General features: G+C 40.6%; 1 protein-coding gene across 2 annotated transcripts in view; it reads right to left on the minus strand.

The window, feature by feature from the left end:
• Positions 1-21,235, minus strand: part of DACH1 (dachshund family transcription factor 1) — a 396,438-nt gene that overhangs the window by 18,860 nt on the left and 356,343 nt on the right. For both annotated transcript variants that reach the window (XM_044437902.1, XM_044437901.1), the window contains exons 8-10: positions 20,093-20,240; positions 16,907-17,050; positions 16,402-16,470 (exon numbers count right to left, since the gene is read on the minus strand). In XM_044437902.1, the coding sequence (XP_044293837.1) occupies positions 16,402-16,470; positions 16,907-17,050; positions 20,093-20,240 (361 nt within the window). The remainder of the gene's footprint in view (positions 1-16,401; positions 16,471-16,906; positions 17,051-20,092; positions 20,241-21,235) is intronic.

Genomic DNA, 21,235 nt, shown 5'->3' on the forward strand with positions numbered 1-21,235 from the left:
CCAGGACTGCGGAAACCTTGATCCTGGATTCAGACAACATGGTAAGCCATGGTGGTACACAGAAACCATAGGAAAAAACCATTGTTTCTTATCATGGTTCCTAAAGACCAAACTTACCATGGTGAAATAGTATGACTTGGTTCAGATAACACAACAGACCAGCAAAGGTAAAAACAAAACAAAACGCCATGGCTTGTTGTGTTGCCTGAACCCAACCACTGAAAAATGACCTGAGGCCTGTTGTGGCTTTTCACCTGTTTGCCTTATTTACACAGTACTCCCATGCGTACATGCTGATGTGTGAGGTAGCCCTGCCCCAAATATTAGGACTAGTAGGCAGAAGGGCAGAAAAAATATGATAGATAACTGAGAATAACTGCACTGTGGCCTTCTTCTCATTTGATGTCAATTGCTTCGTTCTGGTAGCTGTAGTTATCACCTGCTATGATGATTTTCATGTTACAGTTGTAAGAAAGAAACCATCATAAGAAAGAAACTCTCAGCAGAGACATTCTATGAAATTCTCCAAGTATGTCGCCTCATATATAGGTAAGTAAATGCATAATAGGAGGAGGTAGAAGGGGAGATGCTTTGTGAAGGGAAATTTTTAAACTCTCTTTCCCTTCCTGAGTGGCACTCTCTCAAGGCATTCTTACCAGCTCTTACTTCCAAGCCACACAGAGGGCTATTCTGTTCGGAAACCCATTTTCACATGCCCTTCTACTCACTAGTGAGTTTTCAAATTCCCTGAAGAAGAAAGTCACCCATAAGGGTGCAGGGGGCATCTTGTAACAGGGCTTCAATCTTTTTGTGCATGTCTACTGAATCAACTCTTCATTGTCCTCTCAATCCAGAACCGTTTGCATACTTCCAAGTATGGGTGTATTGTTATTATAGTGTTGTACTTATCCTTGAAAAATGAATCTCTAGTTCATAAATCTTATGTACTATGTTAAATTTTGTATGGCAGCAACTGGAGCTCCCCCTTTGCTTTCCCCCCATTACTATGTGCAGCTACAATATTAACTACTTGATACATTACCTTGGGATATAGGTGGTCCCCTTCTCAAGTAATAGCCTTAACCTTTGCCTCTGAAAGACTAATCTCTGTCCTTTCAGATCCATAACTTTTATAGAAATGGCTTTCTGCAAAGCACTTCATCACATTTCATCTCCTAATGCTTTCCTATTCTGACTTTAACATTACAGCCTTAATATTCGTTTTTATCTTCCGCACGGACTCATCTTTTGAATTCTCCTCCAAATAAGATGGTGTTGTTATTACTTAGAACGAATGCTTTTACTATACTTGATTATGACCTACCCTTGCAAGGATGGAGTTTAAACCTATTTATCCCATGGTTATTCCAATAACATACATGCAAGCTGTGTTTTGTGTGCTCCCGCATTTGGTTGCTGTTACGTGCGATCAATTAGTCTCTCGCTGTTGGGTACTTTTCAGCATATCTGCTTCTGTGATTCAGATGTTCTCTTTTCTAAGATTTTAAAAAAATAAATCTCACAATCTGGATTTTTCAGATAAAGATTTGTGTTTAGGAAAATAATTGTATTTATTTCAATAGTTACAAATAGAAGACTGTAGAGGAGGGATAATTACCTGCAATTTTTGACAGGTAAATAGACATTCTGGGAAATATTGAACACATGGCTCTTCCTTCCTTCCTTTTTTAAAAAAAGAATTATGCTGTTGACTTAAATAAAAGCACCCCTATACCTCTAGTTTCCAAATGCTGCTGTTACCCAAATGACTCAGGGAATATAATATATTTGCATGTTATCTTAAGATGCTGTGAGCTGCGAGCCAAAAGAGGGTTTTTTTAACACTTCAATTATAAAAACATTTAAAACATACAAACTTGTGCAACTTTTATTTTAATGAAGATGAGAAGTTCATTAAAGAAGATAAATATTTCATTAGATGTTAAATAAAACAAAGAGATTTTTTGGCTTCTCTCAGCACAAAATTCCTTTGAAAGATTAATTAATACATGCAAATTATGCAAATTAGACCCATGCAAATATTTTATGAAGACAATTAAGGGAACCATTAATTACTGCTTTTTTTGCTTCAGTGAGATTCATTCATTTAATTTTAATTTCACTTTAACTGTTCTGATGTATAATCTTGCAGCTAAGAACTTTATCTTTCCTAGTGGGTCACTTAAACTTATAAATTTCATCAAGTGAGCAGCAACCAGAATCTAAGCAGATACTCTCTGGGCTATATGCAGTATCAGGAGAAAATTTTGACACAATGCACTTCGAGAAACTGGGAACCTGAAAGAGAATGTGAGCTCATTCTTGGACAAGGTTCAACTGCTGAAAAAGCAATTAATTTGCTTTGGCTGTGCTAATATAGGGGAATTAGAAAGTGTGACACAAGACAAATAGAAATAATTAGTTCTCCAAAATGATGTTCTCATTAATATGGTTTGAACAGTAGAAATAAAAAACAACATTATTGTGGCATGTCTGCATTCTGTCCCTAGCCACAGGAGTTGGAATAATGCAAGAAACAGCATTTCTTAACCTTTAAAAATCCCTACAGTAATAATGTTTACTCTTATTTTTCATGTTGTGAGTTTTCAAAATGCTTACCATCGATATGATCTTTTGTTCTAATGCTCACAGAATTCACCTAACGGTTTAATGACTGGAAATATATAACAGTGCAATCGTCCGCATGTTTATTCAGAAGTAAATCCTATTGAATTCAATGGAAATTATGTCCAGGTAAGTATGTATAAAATTGTAGCATTAGGCTCTGAAATGCAATTGATCTTTCACTCTCATCTCTCTCTCTCTCTCTCTCTCTCACACACACACACTCAACTGTTAAATCCCAACTGAGGTTTCAGCATTGTTTATTTAAATCACATTTTATGGCATGCAGTAGGCAATAATGCCTAATGTGCTTATACTGTTGTTTAAGCTGCAGTAGAAGTAGCATTATCCTATCAAAAGTTTCCCTAATGCCCTCTTTTATATTTGATAGCACAGAAGTTTTCTACTTACAGAGACTTTAAACACACTGACAAGGACCAGGGAAGTAAATTTTTGCTGCTTTATCCATCAATTAATGAGTGTTGTCAATCGGATCAAGCAAGACTTTCCTCTTGTAGCAAATACTAAGAAAGCTAGCCAGCTCCGATTAGAAGCAAGACAACAATCCCAACGCCTGCAGCTGATCTTTAGGAAGCTGCTAAGGTTTCCCTCTGCTGCCAGAGAGGAGTAGCGCCGCAGGGATAACTTGACCATGAGGAGGGGTCCTTGGTGTTTCTTGGTCAATGGTAGCAGGAGAAAACCGCTAAGGCAGGGTACAAGGAGGGTATGTCAGAAACAGCTTTTGAATTTATTAACAGCTATAAGACTAATAATAGCAAAAACTGGGTGGAAAATCGTGATTTCCAATTAAATGAATGGTATAAGGGGATCTGGAATATTGCTATTAATGAGAAATTAATATGAAGTAGTAAGGTGAAAACAGGGTTGACAAGTAAGAATATTTTTATGATATTTGGGAGTTGCTTATTGAATGTGTACTAACAAAAGAGAAAGGTATTAAACCTTCACATGATTCAAAGCAAATTTGTATGGTGCAGGGGGTCTTCCCGAGAGAGGAAGAAAAGAAGAATTAAAAGAGAAGAAGGGTATATACAGATATAAATAAATAATTATCGTGTAACCAAAGGTCCTGATGTGGGCACACCTTTTATGTTCAGTATTATATAATTTAAGTATTTAATGGCTTTATATGATTCAAAAGGAGGTGCGGTGGTGCGGAGGCTTAATGACGCTGGATGTGCCAACCAGGAATGGCTGCCACTCTGGCAGTTCGAGCCCAGCACTGAGCGTCCGAGCGAGTACCCATCGTTCGCCTCTAGCTCCTGCCCACCCAGCGCTTCAAAAACATGTAATACTGGTGTAGTGGGTACCACTCTGGTGGGAGAAGCTAGCTGCGCTGGCGAGGGGAGCGGGGGCCAGTGCTGGACCTGTGTGGACGTGAGGCGAGGCACGACGGGTAGAAGAAGCCTGGATGAGCCAGCAACTGTAATACCAGCAGGTCTGCATGTGCCTGGAGCTGGTGTGGGACTAGTTTACCTCCTGCGGCGCACACTGGAACGTGCGCAAGTGTGAGCAGAACGACCTAGCTATTGCTGGCAGCCAAACATCCGCTCTGCATAGCATTGGAGACTCCTGGCTAATTGTTCCATCGCCTATTATTATTGCATTATAAACAATAATGATAGGATTCAACTTATTTGTAGTCAATTAAGTTATTCTTTTCTAATTTTGCTGTTATTGATGTATTTTTGCATTGCATCAATGGAAAAACTGCATTGTGTTATTACTGAGTTAGTTAATCAAAAAGAAAAATGAAAGAAAGAATTTTAGATCTCTTGGATCCAAAGCTGCTCTGTTGCCCCAAGAGGGGTGAATTCGGCCCTCTCCTCTAAGCCATTCTGCAGCTGGCACAGAAAAACTCTCCTGTTGAGATCAGTGATGGGAAACTTCTAAGGAAGAAACAGGGAAAAGGGAAAAACATCATGGCTGCTTCAAGCCAGCAGAGTTGTGGGTAAGATGCTAATGCTCCTCTTCTCCCACCGTAACCATGAAAAGTTGTGGTTAAAAGAGCACCAGTCTTCTACTGTACATACACTCGCACTCAGTTCAGGGGTGCTTACTCCTGGGTAAAAGATCACACTGGTAGTGATCCGTCCTGCCTGCTGCCTATGGAATTCCACAGTTTTCAGTCTCCGGGAACCCTGGTTTGGCAAGTTTCAGCATCTGTCCATGCAGAGCAGCTTGGTGAAACCCATGTGAGATCGTGGTGCCACAGCAGAAGCGAGGAATACTCCAAACGGCATTGCAACAAGCAGAAGCAGTCCTGTGAAAAACTTGTTGTCCTGCTTCTTTTGCAAGACAAGGGAAATTAACCCATCTAAATAATAAATTATTATACAGCACCCATTCAATGTAGGCATAAGAAACAGTGAGGGAAAAACGGGAAAGAAATAAATTTAGACTTGGAATCAGATGGTAAGTTTCTAATGATCAGGGGAGTCTTTTTTAAAAAAGGACTATTCCAATAAGCAGCAGAGGGGGAAAAAAGGTAATTAGCTTTAAGACAGAGCTTGACAGATTTATGAGTCAGTATTTCAATGAGATCCTCAGTCACCTACAGAGGTTAAGAAATCCCTTTTGCTGCTGAAGTCCTCCACCCCCCGCCCCGTGCTCTCTCCAATAATTCCATTCGGAGTTTCATTCCTTACAAGCCTGATATTATTATTGCTATTCTATTGCGTATCTGAAGTATTCAAAAGGGAACCCACTTACGCTACAGGTCTCCCTCTCTTTCTCTCTCAATTCTATTTGGCCTGAAGGCTTAAACCCTTCCTGGCCCAAGGCAGTTTTCAAATATCACTTAAACTATCCTTGCCTGACATCTCTCACAAATCCACCTACATGATGATTGTGTAAGACAGCTAGTGAGTCCCATTCAGTTCTTGCAGGTAGGCTAACAGTATGTCTGCATCACAAAGAAATAGCCCTAGATTCAGCAGAGAGAAGAAACCCAAAGCCTGAAGCCAATCAATTGTAGTGAAGGATATCAGGATCCACTCCTATTTATGGAGTACAAATCTGGGTGAATAGGTTGTCAATCCCAAGGTGACTGGTGGAAAACAGCATAATGTTTAAAAGTATTTCTGCTTAACCCACACAAGTAGGAAGGGAGGAAATGGTGCCAACTGCACAGTGCTGATGTTGCGTATTAATGAAAAGAAGAAGGGTGTTCGGAACATTTTCCTACATTTAAACTCTGTATTCTGTGCACCACAAATCCCTCCTGTGGTTTTCAAAAAGAATTAGTTGCTTTAGCTTGCACAAGAACATTCCAATTTTGACTTCTTCTAGTAGGAAATGCATATAGGGTGGGTGCTTTAGGAGTGCTGCCCAAACGAGGCTGCTGATGAGCAAGAGGAAGGTGTCTGCTCACTTGGCAGAATGAGGGTGCAAGAACCAGGTGCAACACAGAACAAAAAAGCCCAAGGAGCACCAAGGATGCTCAACAGCCATGGAAGGCAGAGTGAACATTGAAAAACATTTTTAAAACTCATTTATATTCTAGAATTTCAACTAAGGGAAAGAGGAGAAAGAAATAGATTTGAATATATCAATTCCATTGTGCGTGTGCATGTGTGTGTGTGTGTGTGTAATGTACATACATTTCAAGAAAAGTGGAGTAAATATTCAAATTAGTATCCATCTGTAGGTGGCACCTACTGTATATGGGAAAAGAAAAATGAAAGACGGGGGGGAATGTTGGTACAACTGGTACAGAATTGGGCGGCTCAGTTGGTGATGGCAGCCCTAGAGTGGTTCACACAAAACCTATATAGAAAGATCTTCACTGCTTCCCAATTGTGGCCCGGGCCCAAGTCAAGGTTCTTGTGTTGACATGGAAAGCCCTGAACGGCTTAGGCCCCGGCCCCGGGAGTGCCTGCACCTGTATGTGCCTACCTGGCCTTTGAAATCTATGCAGGGGGACCTCCTGTGTGAGCCATTCCTGTGTGGCTGCCAGGAGGAGGGCCTTTTCCACCATATCTGGAATGCTCTCTCCAAGGAGACCCACCTGGCGCCTTCCTTACTTGCTTTTCAGTGGCAGGTGAAGACCTTCCTTTTAAAAAAATATTTTAATAGTTAATGCCATTTGACCTTTGTTTTGTATTTTTGCCCGCATTTTATTGCTATTCTATTTTTAATAGGTCGCAATTGGCTTTTATTGTGTTTTATCTTGTGATTGTTAGCCACCCAGAGGTGCTGTGGCACAATTGCGCAGCATACAAATGTTTCCAATAAATAAATAAAAAGTAGAATGCTGAACTGGAGTGCTGCTTTTAGGAAGAAGGGTACAGTGCCCTGATTTGTTGCAGGTCTGATCGTATCCTCTGATGGACCCTGGTATCCTTCACTGAAAGAGGGAGATCAAAACTACTTGGTGCTAGAATGACGAGAAACTGATCAGATGGTGTGATAGCTGCAAGGCATCGCTGGGATCAGAGCCGACAATCCAGCATGCCTAGAGATAAAAGTTATTAGTCTGTGTTATTTATAGGCAAGTAAATGACCTATATGCCTGCCTTCCTTTGGAAATAGGTGATGGCTACCAAGTTGGATGTCTTTAAAGGGGGACTGGACAGGCGCATGCGGGAGGAGGCTGTCAGTGGCTACCAGCCTTGCTGGCCACATGCCATCTCCTTCACCCAAGGTGGCAAGCCTGCGCACACCCGTTGCTGAGGGACCCGGAGGTCTTGCACCGATCCTGCGCGGGGGAACCTGTGGGCAGCTGCTTTGCCATCATGTGCACAGAGTCCTGGACTAGAAAAACCTCTGGTCTGATCCAGCAGGACTTTTCTTATATTCTTATGCATGGATGGACAGAGATATTCAAATTAAATGATATGACCAAATGTATTAAGGCACATGAAGAAAACGGTATTAGAGAAAATGTAGGGCATTTTCTCTTTATAAACCTGAATAGGATTTCATCCCAACTTTTTCCCCATAAAAGAATTGGAGTGTTTGGCACTTTCACTCTTCCTGGTCATCTCACTTGACTTTGCCCAAGCTTAGGCAGTCCGTTTGCACACATTTTTTTCTTGTCTTAGAATACCATCTTGAAAAGAGCTCTCCATTGATTAATCATTTATTTCAGAAGAAGGGCAATGAGAAGGTGTCTGATTTCATGCATTTTCAGGAATGCAAGCGATAAAAACAGGTGCAAACTGACATTTCTGGTCGACTGTGGAACATTTTATGACCCTGAAAGAGAGAGTCCTTCCAAAGAAAGTAAAATGACTAACTTAACATGCTTTAACTCTGCCTCTGGCGTTGCTTTCCTAGGTGATAAATAGAATGACTGTCTAGTTTAAAGGTGCAGCTAACAATGACCTATGAACAGTATGAAACAATAGCCTATTTATAGGTTACTGCCAGCAATCAATACCACCTTTTGTTTAACTTAATCAAAGTTGTCTTTAATTGATTAGCTTGGGCTGAAAAGCTGCCAAAATACCAGACTGTTATGCCAGGAGACAGGAAACAAATTTATTATTGTTTAGTTTCCATGCACTGCAGTATAATTCCACTGTTTATCCTTTAAGGGGGAAAAAGCAGTATGTGAAGTAAAGTACATAATTACTGCATGTTTTACTACAGACGATTTGGGTATCAATTATAGAAGAGACAGACAGATAGATGTTATATAGCCAGAGTGTGTATTTTTAGTTTTCTCATCTTGCTAAACCTCTTTGAAGACTGAGTCATGCAAAGCCCTTAACCAAGGCCAAAAGGAAAACAAATAAGCAAACAGGTGAACTGAAATAAGACATCTGCTAGAACTTGTCTTCTTCCTAACTCTGCTAGCTCTGTTCTAACCTTGTCCTTGGCTTGCAGGAAGGTTTTAACCTCTAAAAATGAAGTGCCTGATATCTTGAAAAAGGTTTTAAGTGACTTCTCAGTCTGAAATCAAATGGCAGGTCACAGAAATATCTGCCAATGTTTCACGTTTACAAGTAACAGTTGAATGGTTAAATTTAAGGTTGACAGTGTTGTTTCTGTCAAGTGTCAAACACAAGGTCATGTAACCAGCCGAATGAGGCACAATGACAAATACTAAATACTGAAGACATATATTGAAATGGGTATTTGCACACTTAAACTGAATGGGAGAACATAATTATTAATTGCTGGTGAAAAAGTGGTTTGCAGTTTTGGGCCAGCCAAAACCAGTGCTGGTTTTACTTAGAAGACAACAACTCAGCAACATCAGAGCAGATGCAAGCAGATATGAAACTCATCAAAAGACAAAATCAAACCAAACATGGAGGTTATTGTGAGTAAAATAGGTGCAAGGTAAAAGAAGTGGCAGCCCTTTGTAAAATAGAAGGAAGGAAGGAAGGAAGGAAGGAAGGAAGGATGACTTTTCAGAGGGAGAAGAAGTAAATATATTTTATTTATAAGAAATGGAGTGAAATGTGCTAGGAGCCCACTTAAACCATTTTTTTGTTTGCTTTGGCACAGTGAATTGTCTGACTGTCCTTTAGTTAAGGATCTCAACACTTACTGCTCTTTAGGAGGCCAGATACTGAAGATGAAGCTCAACTACTCTGGCCACCTAATCAAAAGGAACAACTCACTGGAGAAGATCCTGATGCTGGGAACGATTGACGGCAAAAGGAGAAGGGGAGGGCAGAGGATGAGGTGGCCAGATGGAGTCACTGGGGCAGTGGGTGTGGGCTTGGGTGGACTCCAAGGGATGGTGGAGAACAGGAGAGCAAGACAAGCTTTCTCTGGGAAGGAACGTGGTTAGACAGAGACTCTTCTCCAAATTTCCCTATTCAATTTCTGGCAGTGGTGAAGCTGGAGTATACATTAGGTTTATAGCACAGATGGGCAATCTCTTTGGGATGAAGGTTTTTTTTATTATTAGTGGACCTGCTAGTGGCCACACACTAAAGGGAGATGTCCAAAGGCAAAAGTGATGGAGCCAGAACTGGGATGCAGAGGTGTTAACTTTTCTCCTGGACTTTGCTGGCAGTAAATCCTCTGAACACTTCCCACCTGAGTTTCCCCGTTCCTTTACCTCCATAACTGAGGACATCTGCAGTTGTGTGATGTTGGTAAAGGTGTAAAGAAAAACAAAATAAATATTGGACAGAATTAGGAGCGAGCAAAAGTTCTTGAAAAAAGTGTTTGGCCACCAGAGGCAGACCCTTCAAGGTGCCACTGGGGAAGGACTTCTTCCCCACAGAGAGTGAGGAAGTTCGCTTTGGGGATCTCAAGGAAAAAGCACTGGCCTGATGAGTCTGGAACACTAATCGTCATGGCATGGAGGGTAAGCTAGCACCAGACACAAGCCCACTCAGGCAAGTTGGGCAAGCTGCGACTGGCCTTGATAGGATCAGCAAGAGAAATTTGCTGAGCTTTCCAAACAAGATGGCAGTCACTTCCCTGTCCTGGTTACATCAGCTGCCTGGGTTCAGATGACACAACAACCTATCATGGGTGAAAACCACCACCAACAAAGCTCTCAAAAAAGTCACTCTGTAGGAAACAGTCTGGGTTTTCATGACATGACAAACTGCTAGAGGCAGCAACTTACAATGGGGCACAAAGAGCCTTCCAAGAGTGGTGGCGGATTATCTTCCAGCAGATACTCTGCATTCTGCATGCACAGAGCATGAATCATTGGACAGGAGATGCCAGAGAATTTCCATCAAAAGTTATCAGGGGGATCAGAAGTGGCAGCAAGGGAGAGGGAAAGGTAGCAGCCAAAGTGCAACAGACGGGAAAAATGATAGCAGGAGCAGGTAGAAAAAGGAGACCATGAATTTCATCATTGGAAGAGGGAGCAGAAAGAGAACACAGTAATGCTTTCTATTAGGAAAGATTACAGAAAAAGAACATAACCTGGTTGCCCATATTTTCAAAGATGTACTTACCTACAGAAATATTTAAAACATATTTTTAAGACTATTTCTTTTTAGAATTTGATTTTTTTTAATGGGATGATGAGAAGAAAGAGATGGAGTCTGGGTAGGACAGGGTATCCACAAAGAGATTCTGTAGCTGTGGAGAGAAAGTCGTTCTTTTCTACAAAAGCATGTTTATGGAGCACCCTGGATTCATTCTCTAGTATGTCCAGATGAAGATATGGAAGATATGCAGGACTGAAAGATGTGTGATCATAAAATCAGTGGAAATTAAATGCCCTTTAGAGTTTCCACAGATGTGAAATCTCATGACATCTCAGTCTTTTCCCATATGCACTATCTGCCTAGACAGCTTGGTCTTTGGGTATTGCCAGCAGCTGCTAAAATGGCCTTCTGAATCTGAGAGATCAAACTAGGTGAAGGTTATCAGAAAGAAGGCCCAAGAGATTTACCAGGCAGTTTGGAAGATCACATTGTGGCTTGTGATTGTAAGGAGAATGTGAAGCCTTCAAATAAAGGTAATATAATTTTCTCTGGAATTATGACAGTGAGGTCAGACGTCTGATGCTGAGGCCCACTTTGATTTTCCCCAAAGGACCTGCCTTCTCATTTTGAGAAGCAATGCTAACAAGTGTTTTATCTCATGTACATTTTATGGCCTTATAAAACATCCCTTTCCTTTGCCCTAAATTCTTCAAAGCAGGAACTCGAATCATTAAAAACTTGAGCACAGAATGAAGTTATGCTCAATGTCTTCTCACTTTTCCCTTGCCATTAGGTATCTGCTCCCCTTTTTATGAAAACATGCCCCGTATCAGATTTAGGATATCCTATCACTGCTCTTCACCATTAAAAACATGTGTAAAGAAAGAATGCAACGAAACTTCGCAAAATGCAATTCCTGAGTGATTCCCGTGCAACCTCGTCAAGGTGGATGTGCAGAAAATCCGCATGCCAAGCAAAGCAATGCTCTGTTCCTCACCTCAATACAACGTTCCCGACTGACACGGGAAAAAGGTGTACAAGAAGTTGCTGAGCAAATAATTTCTCACTATGCTCCTAACGTTATCTCATTGCAGAACGGTATCCTAAACTTGTTGGACACCATTGGATCCACAAATTAAGGTCTTTCAAGCACTCCACACACTTTATTGAACTGAGTTAAGGAACAGACTCTCAGTACACTGGATAAGATACTGTATAATCCATTGTTCCAGGATGGATATTTCATTTGAGAAATGTATTTAGGCCCTTATTTTAATGTTGTGGGGGCGTGTTTATGATTAACCTCACCTTCCTCCCTTTTGCCTCTCTGTATATACATAAAGTATGGAATGTGGTGTGAGCTGGTTTTATGAAGAGTGGCACTTGGGTCCACCTTCTATTTTTCTGTCATTGTCATCCTGTGAATGGTCTGTTCACATTTTTGTTTTGGTGGCTTGCTGTTGTGGAAGGGTGCTTAATTTTGGTATTTCACAGGTGTGGAAGTAGTATTTGAGGGAGTTTATTTTTTTGCCCATAAAAATCTAGGTGCAGTCTCCACTGCCTAGGGTGCTCGGCCTTAGAACTAGGGTGATCGCCTGCCATGCCAAAGCACTTAAATTAAAAAGAATTAACAGGAGACTCACTGCTGCATGGAGGCAGTGGGGCCTTCCTGCAGATTGCCACTAGGATACGGTGCCAAGATGGGTCCATCTGCCACTGAAAAGTCATCAGCTGTGCACTGTACTGCAGTTTGCGCCCTTCAACCTTATTCACTGCACTCCAAAAACAGAGCACAGGAACATGGGATTTGGGTAGCAGGTACTTCTTCTCTGCAAGCCCAACATGGATGCTAATATGTCCATGTTTCCAACTGAGATGCGTTTTGCTACTGTAATGCAGCCGTGCAAATGTACAGAGCTGCCACATGCTTCCTGGACTGTGATTGGTATGAATGTGCCACAAGAAAGAGAGCCTATAACCTTTTCTGATAGAAGACAAATCACTTATTTATGATCATACTCGTCAAGTTTCTTAGGCACATTTTTCAGCACATATTTTTTCTTTCTGGTATGCTGCAAAGTGCCAAGTATCAGAAGAACAAGAAGTTTCTTCTAAAAGGAATGTACCACAGTTTACAAAAAAAAAAATGACAGAGAGGCAAGCTTTCAAATATAAAACAGTCTGTTGGAGAAGAATTGCATACAAACAAATGCTCATTTACTCAGACTATTATACTCATTAGACTTGTTTAATAATAGATTAAAAGGATTGCAAATCCGTTTTGAAAACAATTCAAGTTACGCGTTCAGTCAAGTGGTTGAGGATTTATTGGAACAATTCTTATGCCTTCCAGAGGCAGCTCCTAGCAAATTTGGGGTTTAACCTTTATAGACTTTAAGAACTTAGACCAACATGAATGGAATGATTCCTCCTTCCTGTCCGAGGGATTTCAGACTAGGCATAGCTAAGCCCACCAATTTCAGAGAGGTTATTTATACTGAAATCTGCATAGGATCAGGATGTACATCCTCAAAAGTCTATGATTTACCCCCTATGCCTTTTCAAAACCGCATCAATGCCTCAGGTCTTCCAAATAATGACTTTTGTTTGACAACTTGACAGAGATGGAATTCCTTCCCAACAGACTTATCAAAGATAAGCAACTTTTAGGGGTTTTGTTTAAAGAAACACAGAAATAAAATAGGGTTGATATGGCCAAAATTACTGCTCCCTGCCCCATTACATATGCAAGAAATGTCTGGACACCTATATGTTCCTTCCAGTGGCCACTGTGTGAACATAGTACTGGATCGGTTGGACACGTAGCCTGGTCTAGTATGACTCTTCTTGCTGTTACCTTACAATGCAAGAAGCACTGAGCCAACCGAAATGAGTTGCTTGCCTTGGCTGCAGAAACCGACATGCAGATGTGTAGCAAACCTTACCCTGACTGCAAGATAGCACCCCCTAATCTGTTTGTAAACCGTGGTGGTGGTTTGCTGCAGCCCTAACGGTTCTGTGGAAAGAGTTTGTGGCTTGGTCCAGCACCGCAAGCAGTGGATGTTTTGGACTAAAATTCCCACCGTTCCTCATCATTGTTCAATTTAACTGAGGGTGGCTGGAGATGCAGTCAAACACATCTGGGACACACAGATCGGGAAAGGTTGGTGGCTCTTCAACCAGTCTTTATGGATGCCTTGTTCACTTGAGAGGCCAGCTCCTCATCAGCTGAATCCTGATGAGACACAAGTGTTGATTGCTGGCAATCCTGATAGGTCAAGAGAGAGGAGTTTGCCTGCTCTTGATGAGAGTCACCCTAATTTTGAAGGGATTGCTGCTAAACCCAGAGACATGTGTACATGGAAACACGCTTTGCCAATGTGCAATGATCAGCTGTAGCACGATGGCCTGACCACATACTCTGGTGGCTTCCATCCTGACTTACTGTTCTGCACTCTACCTGTGATTACCTCTAACAAATGCAGCACCATTCAGCAGCATGACCAAAGGCCAGATAACAGATTACACCTGTCCTGGCATAGTACACCTGCACCGGATGTATGATTGCTACCTGTTGTCATTCAAGGTGGTGAATCAGGAGGAGCAGTGGAGGCCCAGTGCTTCCTCTTGTGCGAACCTTCATGGTCTTTAAGCTCTACCAGTGGAAAAAAATCCTTTTCTACAACCTACCCTAATACACTTAGCATTTCAGATTAATTGAATCTCAATAACTAGGCAGCGGTCCTATCAGCTCTCTGATGTACATACAGCCAAAATGTGTAACATACGTGTGACATCACTTCCATTCAGAATATATTTCTGACAAAGAGATCATGTAAGCTCTTATTATTTAACCATGCAGTAAAATAATCCTTAAGAGATATGAGATCCTGCTCTGATTTAGTCTGAGATTTCCAAAGCTTCCTGATACTGTCAAAAGAGATGGAAGGATGAGATGAATGATCGGTTTATGCATCTAGGATCAAGGTCACGGATTGGGCCATGTGGGCTCAAAGTGTTACACATAGGACCTCCATCACACAGTCTATACTCACCTTTTCTCAAAGGAACCCAAGGCAGGGCATAGGAGTTTTTCCATTCTGCTGCTATCCCAGCCTTAATGCTATGAGGTGTGCTAGGCTAAGAGATAGAAACTGGCCCAAGACCACATGACCGGGTGGGCCTCTGGACCACAGCCTTCTCCATTCCAATCTAACATGCTCCTGCTTTGCAGCCCCCATGCTTAGCCCTGGGCCGTGAGGACTGAAGGGGGGTAGCATCCGACAGAGTGGAAATATATCTGCACGGCAGGTCCAAAATTGCTGCAAATGATTTGCTTTATCTTGGGTTTCAATATTGATTCTTTCGGCTTGAACCAGGACAAGGCATTGGGCTACAAATCAGCACAAAACTAAGCATCCATTGCCATGGAAATACAGGGTCCAATCTAAAGAATGGCATTTGTCATCATTCCACGGATTCCACTGGGATTAAAGAAGGTGTACATTTCTCTGGAATGGATCCCATGGGGTTAGCTAATTCTTTGATGCACCGTGGCCAATTACATTCTCAAATGGCCACGGCAGCTCATGATACTGCATCCTATATATGTTAAACTCACTGAGATTTCAAACATAATGAAATAAAATGAAAATGTACCTTCATTTCACTAGTTTCTTGATGTGCAAATTCAGTGAAATTCAGGCCATAAGATAACATTTGGTGGATGGCAGGTGGTTAGGTTTAAGTGTTTTGTAGAGTCCACATGGTCCAATCCATGAACATTCATCACTTAATCGCTGTCTCACTACTGCTGGTTTATTGAGTTCACACCTCACAAAATTATTCATGGCATCCCCTGCATTCAGTTTCCTGATATGTGAAAAATAAAATTCCCATTCTTCTAGTTTTGATTTATGTTTAATAAATGTGTTGCTTATTATCCTTTTGAATATTTTTCTATACTATAATGGCCGACACAACACCTTAGAAGAGTTAGGAAACAAGATCCAATAACATACAAAAGACAGCAAATGATACTTTTAGAGTGATTGACTTTAAAATGCAAACGAAACGCATCTCAGAGAGATTACTTCAACTAATCATTTTAGGCTTGTCTTTGAAGAATGTACCTTCATTTAAAATTGAAAATAAATGCTATTTTTCGCTGCTCAGTATTCATGTCAGCATATTTAGCATATCCTCCACTGCAGACAGAAACCTTTGTAATTTGCAATGTATTAATTTTTTGTGTTTGCTATCAGTGCATCTGTATAGCCATCTATTAATATATACATAAGAAACTATGGGAAATTTGGCAAATGTGGATGAAGTTACACTATCAGTTGTGTCAAACGACCAAGAAAGTGAATGGCACTTATGAAGGTTTACCTAGATAAGGGATCACAGTCAAACTGTCAAAGATTATGAAGATATAGCTTTATTTATTTGGCTCTTTTTCTTGCAAAATCACCCCCCTAGATGTACTAAAGTTATTTACTAACTGTTGTGATGCAACATTTTTGTATGGAAGATTATGCACCTGATTAAGCTAGCTTTCTTGCCTTTATTGAAAAAGCATCCTAATCCATATAGATATGGCTGTGGACACTCTAAAAATGCATTCATCTTAGCCACAAGGAATGCAATTCTGCATTGTCTCAAATTAATTATTCTTCTTTAATTGCATTATATAAACAGAAATGAACTGCTAATTTAAAGGAAATCTATCAACGTGAAATGAATTCTCTCTTATAAAAAAAACCCAGATGAACTTGACCTTGTATGAACTTGTTTTGATGTGGCCCAGATGGCAGGCTGCATGCTTGAATAGCAGGCTAAAGCAGAGGAAAAACTAATATAGTAAGATCTAGATTTATAGCCTTTTGCAAATTCCTACCTTGTATTGTCCTTTCAGCATCTGTTCTGCCCCCACTGCGGTCAGCTTCTATCTCTGGGGTCAGAGAGTCTAAAAGCACAGAAAGGTAAGGCTGACACATATTTCATTTGAGTCTTAAAGCACCCCCCGCCACCACTTTACAACCTGTTACTCCAGTCCTGAATTACAATACAATCAACCTTTGCCCTGTTTTTAATGTTGAACAATGGCTGGGTACCAGAACAATAATTTTTCAACAAGCAAGATTAATGCAAAATAGATGCTTAAGCAGAATCAAAAATAGAGAGCTGGTATCTCAAAGCTAATGCTGTAATAAAATTGTTTGCTTAGATACACCCTTGCATTAATAAAGAAATCAAAAGGATTTCAGAGGAAAAATTCTATGGAAAGAAATGATGTTGATTTTTCCTCTGTTGCAGTTATAGAAGCCAGCCAATAACCACCTTACCAGAAGGGCCTTGGAACCAGGCATTAATCATACAAATGCAAAAAGCCAACTTCTTACCATTTAGGACCCTGAGATTATCTGTGGAAGCTGCCTGCTTCAGCGTCTGTTCCGCTTGTTCTCGCCGCTTTGTCTCAAATTCAAGTGCTTCCTGTAATTTCCTCTTGGCTTTCTTTTCCTTCTTTAACCTTTTCTGAATTATTGCTGCAGTGGAAAAAATATCTATTCAAATTCAACCTCAAGATCTTGGCTCTAACAATTTATGATTTTAGATCCTCAAAATGTTGCTATGACAATATTGAAAATAAAATAATTACACATGTGATCTCATCACATATTTACAAGTAATCCTCAATTTCATTTTCATGGTCCAGCCTTAGAAAGTTCTGCAAAAATGGCTGTAACAAATTGAAGCTATCCCTGATTTACTCCAATCTCACATTTCATAACATTCTGTAAGCAATCCAACTGTTTAGAATCAGAATCCATGCCTTGAAATAAGTTTTACCAAATAAGCGAGAAAGAGTTTGTTGAAAACGCCTTGATTATATTGCATAATGGTTGAGGATTTTGAAAACTTTACATAGTATCTTATCTGGACATTTTCCCTATATGAAAACAAAGACACATGGCTGCCATTTTGTTTTCCAAATTTACCAGCTCCTGGCAGGTTAATATGATGCTTTTCGCTGTTTTCTCTTCTGTAAGGAGGAGCTGGTGAAAAGACTGCTGTTACATCCATTAACGATGTTTATGTTCAGAAGAGAAACAGCTTCATTTCCAGGAGCATGACAGTTCTCAGTGACTGTCCACCCTACACTACAGGGGCCAACAGACGTGTGCAATCTTTCAATAACTCCTCTTGCTCTGTGATATGTTTGCATTTCTTCCAAGATACCCACTTTCCCCTTCAGCCTTTATCCTCCACTTTCATACTTTGGGCCCTTTGTTTCCATCCTTCCAGTGGGCAGGATGAAAATGTAAATTACATTGACATCCAGTGCAAGACAATGCAGGTCAAGACAGACAAATGTGTGATTGCAAAAGGATAAGATTTATAAAACAAGGCTTTCTGTTGTAGAAGCATGAATTCACAATGTTCGTGGTGGAAAACACTTTTAAGGCCATACTATGTATGAAACAAGAAAGCAGTTGCTATCATGCCAGCAAGAAACGAGCTCTCAAATCACATAAGAACTGATTTTTTGTTTAGCTTCGGTTGTGAAGTAGAAGCATCTTGAGCAGCTTTATGGCTTAATGTTTTATTATAACCACACCGTAAAAAAACCTTAATGAATACAAAGGAAGTACAGGTTGCTTTCTGAATTATGTGCTGGTTATAACTTATCTCGACTATGGATTTCAGAGCTACTGTAAGTAATATTGGCTGTGTACTGTCCCACTTAAGAAAGATGGTATTAGTTTTACTACAATCATTGCAGCTTCTACAGTCAAAGCAGTCACTAATTAGAGGATAGAATCGGAAATCAAAGGAAATGAGACAAGTAAACATGTCATGTAGCATAACTTGTAAGGAGCACAGTATATATAAGATCCCGTATAAGGTTCCCGTGCTATTCAAGCCATACAAAGTTTTACTACTGGTTCATTAGCTCACTTGCTCACTTATAATCCTGGTGCATCAATCTTAATCACATTTACCTAGAAGTAAGCTTCATTGATATATATTACGATGCCAGGATATCAAAAGACTTTAAATCCTTCTTTAATAATTGGGCATTCTTACTTTGTTTCACTGTATTATCATTATGGTCATAAGACATCAGGTGATAGAATTAATGCTGATATATGGGGGAAGCCTACTTAATATAGAGTTGCAGAATTTCTTTAAGAAATACCACTGTGCAACTTGCATTCCCTCTTATATCAACTGAGTGAATCTTCTTGACTGCATGAGCCTTCTGCCAGTCCAAACAGCAACAACGTGTGAAGGGCTGCACCCTATTTGTCAAGGACATCTTCTTGAGATGTCCTTTCTCGAAAGTGGCATGTGACGTCTTGCTCAAGCTGTGTAATCCAGGAATGTCTCGAGTCTCTTGGCCACCTATGCCTCTCTGGCGGTCCTTTCTGCCCCGTTCCACATCCGTGGAAGCGCACAAATGGAGGACGGGAGAAGAATCTGATTTGGTCAGCATAGGTGCAAGGATGCCTCCTCATTAGGCACCAAAAGGGGTCTAGGTAATTAATAATTAACTCAGGAAAAATGATTAATTTTCAAATGTCTAGTGAACATCTGGGCAATTAATCCAATTTCCTGGATTCATTACAAATCTTCCCAGAGAGGTTGGGCTGCCCATCATTAGCTTTATGTAGATTACATAGCCCCAAGTTGTGGTGTCATGATTCCACATAACTTTGTGTCAGAACCTAAAACTACATAATAAACTGTAAGTAGGATTTAACTAGACAGGACTTTTCTGAAATGGCCAACATTTGTCACATGCCCTGGACCAAACAATGTCAAATGCTCATCTTCATAACATGCTGTCTGAAATGTTTGGAATTCTTTCTGACATTGCCACTGTGTCAAAACAAGACTGTGGGAAGACGAGATCCAAAATCGATGAAGAACTTGATTCTGCATAACAGCTCAGAAGTAATATAACTCCTCTTTCAAAATAAAATATGAAAGAATATGTTGTATCATTTGGGCAAAGCAAACAAGGCTACAATCTTCTATTTGGGAATCATACTTCTGAGTAAATATGTACAGGATTGCCCCGTAAGGCGGGGTTATAGTTTAATATTTTCAAACACCTTCCCAGAAGTGAGATAATGCACATGAAATGTCATCAACATGCAAACTGTAAGAACCATACAAATGTTAAGCACTCATCATTATGAGGTAAAAGCACATCCTTATTCAGAAAATATATGCCAGAGTTATATTCCCTGAAATATATATAAAGTTACTGTGATGTTGCAAGATTTAAGAGTGGCTCAAATATAGCCCCAGTTAATAGGATGTACATGAGTAAGGTTATACTCACTTCATTCTGCTATGCAACGAACATGAAAAAGAGTTTCTGTGACTAAACCAGGACCACTCATACAAGCAGTGTACCAGATGGAATGGCAATAGGCATAGGGACCTTAATGGTATGCGTTATTGCCAAAATATTACGCATGACTGCTATATCTAGAGGCTGAAATGACTTAGCTACACCTCTGTTCTAGAGTCACACCTCTGTATCTAGAGACCAAAATTACCTAGCTGATCATTACCTCTGTTCTTCTGCTCTACTGCCAACTGCTTTTCAAGAGTTTCCCTCAGTTCTCGCTCTCTGAACAGTTCCATTTTAAGCTCTGTCTTTTCCAGCTGGACTTGCTTCTCTTGAGCACGAGCATTATCTATGGCAACCTTTAGCAGGCCCTGTTTGAAGATAAAAAGTAATGGAATAATCTTTTGAAATATGGAACAAATGAATCAACATAGTTAGCTGTGTGAAATCCCATGTTTATCTCTTGCTAGGCCGCAGACACGAGTGTGCAAATAACCATCCATCAGTAACTCTGTGTGTTTGTGGAACTAGAACTGACAGGATTAGATCCAGGAAAGTTTGGTCCCTTTTAATGCCCAGAACTTCGGTCACAGTTACTACAGGATCTTAGGATACAATCCCTTAGCCAAATAATAGGGTGTGTAACACGAAGGCTGGAGGAGACTCCTGCGAGTCCCTTGGACCACAAGGAGATCAAACCAGTCAGTCTTAGAGGAGATCAACCCTGACTGCTCTTTAGTAGGTCTGGTATTGAAGATGGAACTCAAATACTTTGGCCACCTAATGAGAAGGAAGGACTCCCTGGAGAAGACTCTGGTGCTGGGAACAATTGATGGCATAAGAAGAAGGGGACGGCAGAGGATGAGGTGTCTGGATGGAGTCACTGAAGCAGTCAGTGTGAGCTTAAGTGGACTCCGGGAGATGGTGAAGGACAGGAAGGCCTGGAGGAATATTGTCCACGGTGTCACAATGAGTTGGACGTGACTTCACAACTAACAACAACATGAAGGCACCAGCCTTTTAAACCAGAGGAGAAACTGTCACCTTTCCTTCCACAATTCATTCCTTATGTTCATTGAGTTCAGAGTCTGAAATTGCTACCTGGCTTTCTCCAAGTGAAACTGACTTTGCAGGGGGGTTGCAACCAAATGCTACTAGGCAATTGGCTCTCAGCCACTGTAAGCAGAGGGAGAAGTTGAGAAGGAGCATGGACTACAGGCAGTCCCCAGGTTATAAACAAGTTCCTTTCCTGGGCAAAGAGAAATTTATCTTTGAATTTGTAAGTAAGTTGGGTCACGTATGCTTGGTCCTCCACATTCATGGGGGTTAGGGACACACGCCACCCATGAAAGTGGAAAAGCGTGAA

Source organism: Varanus komodoensis, unplaced genomic scaffold (assembly GCF_004798865.1).
Source record: "Varanus komodoensis strain SLA01 unplaced genomic scaffold, ASM479886v1 scaffold31, whole genome shotgun sequence".
Classification (NCBI taxonomy): Eukaryota; Metazoa; Chordata; class Lepidosauria; order Squamata; family Varanidae; genus Varanus; species Varanus komodoensis.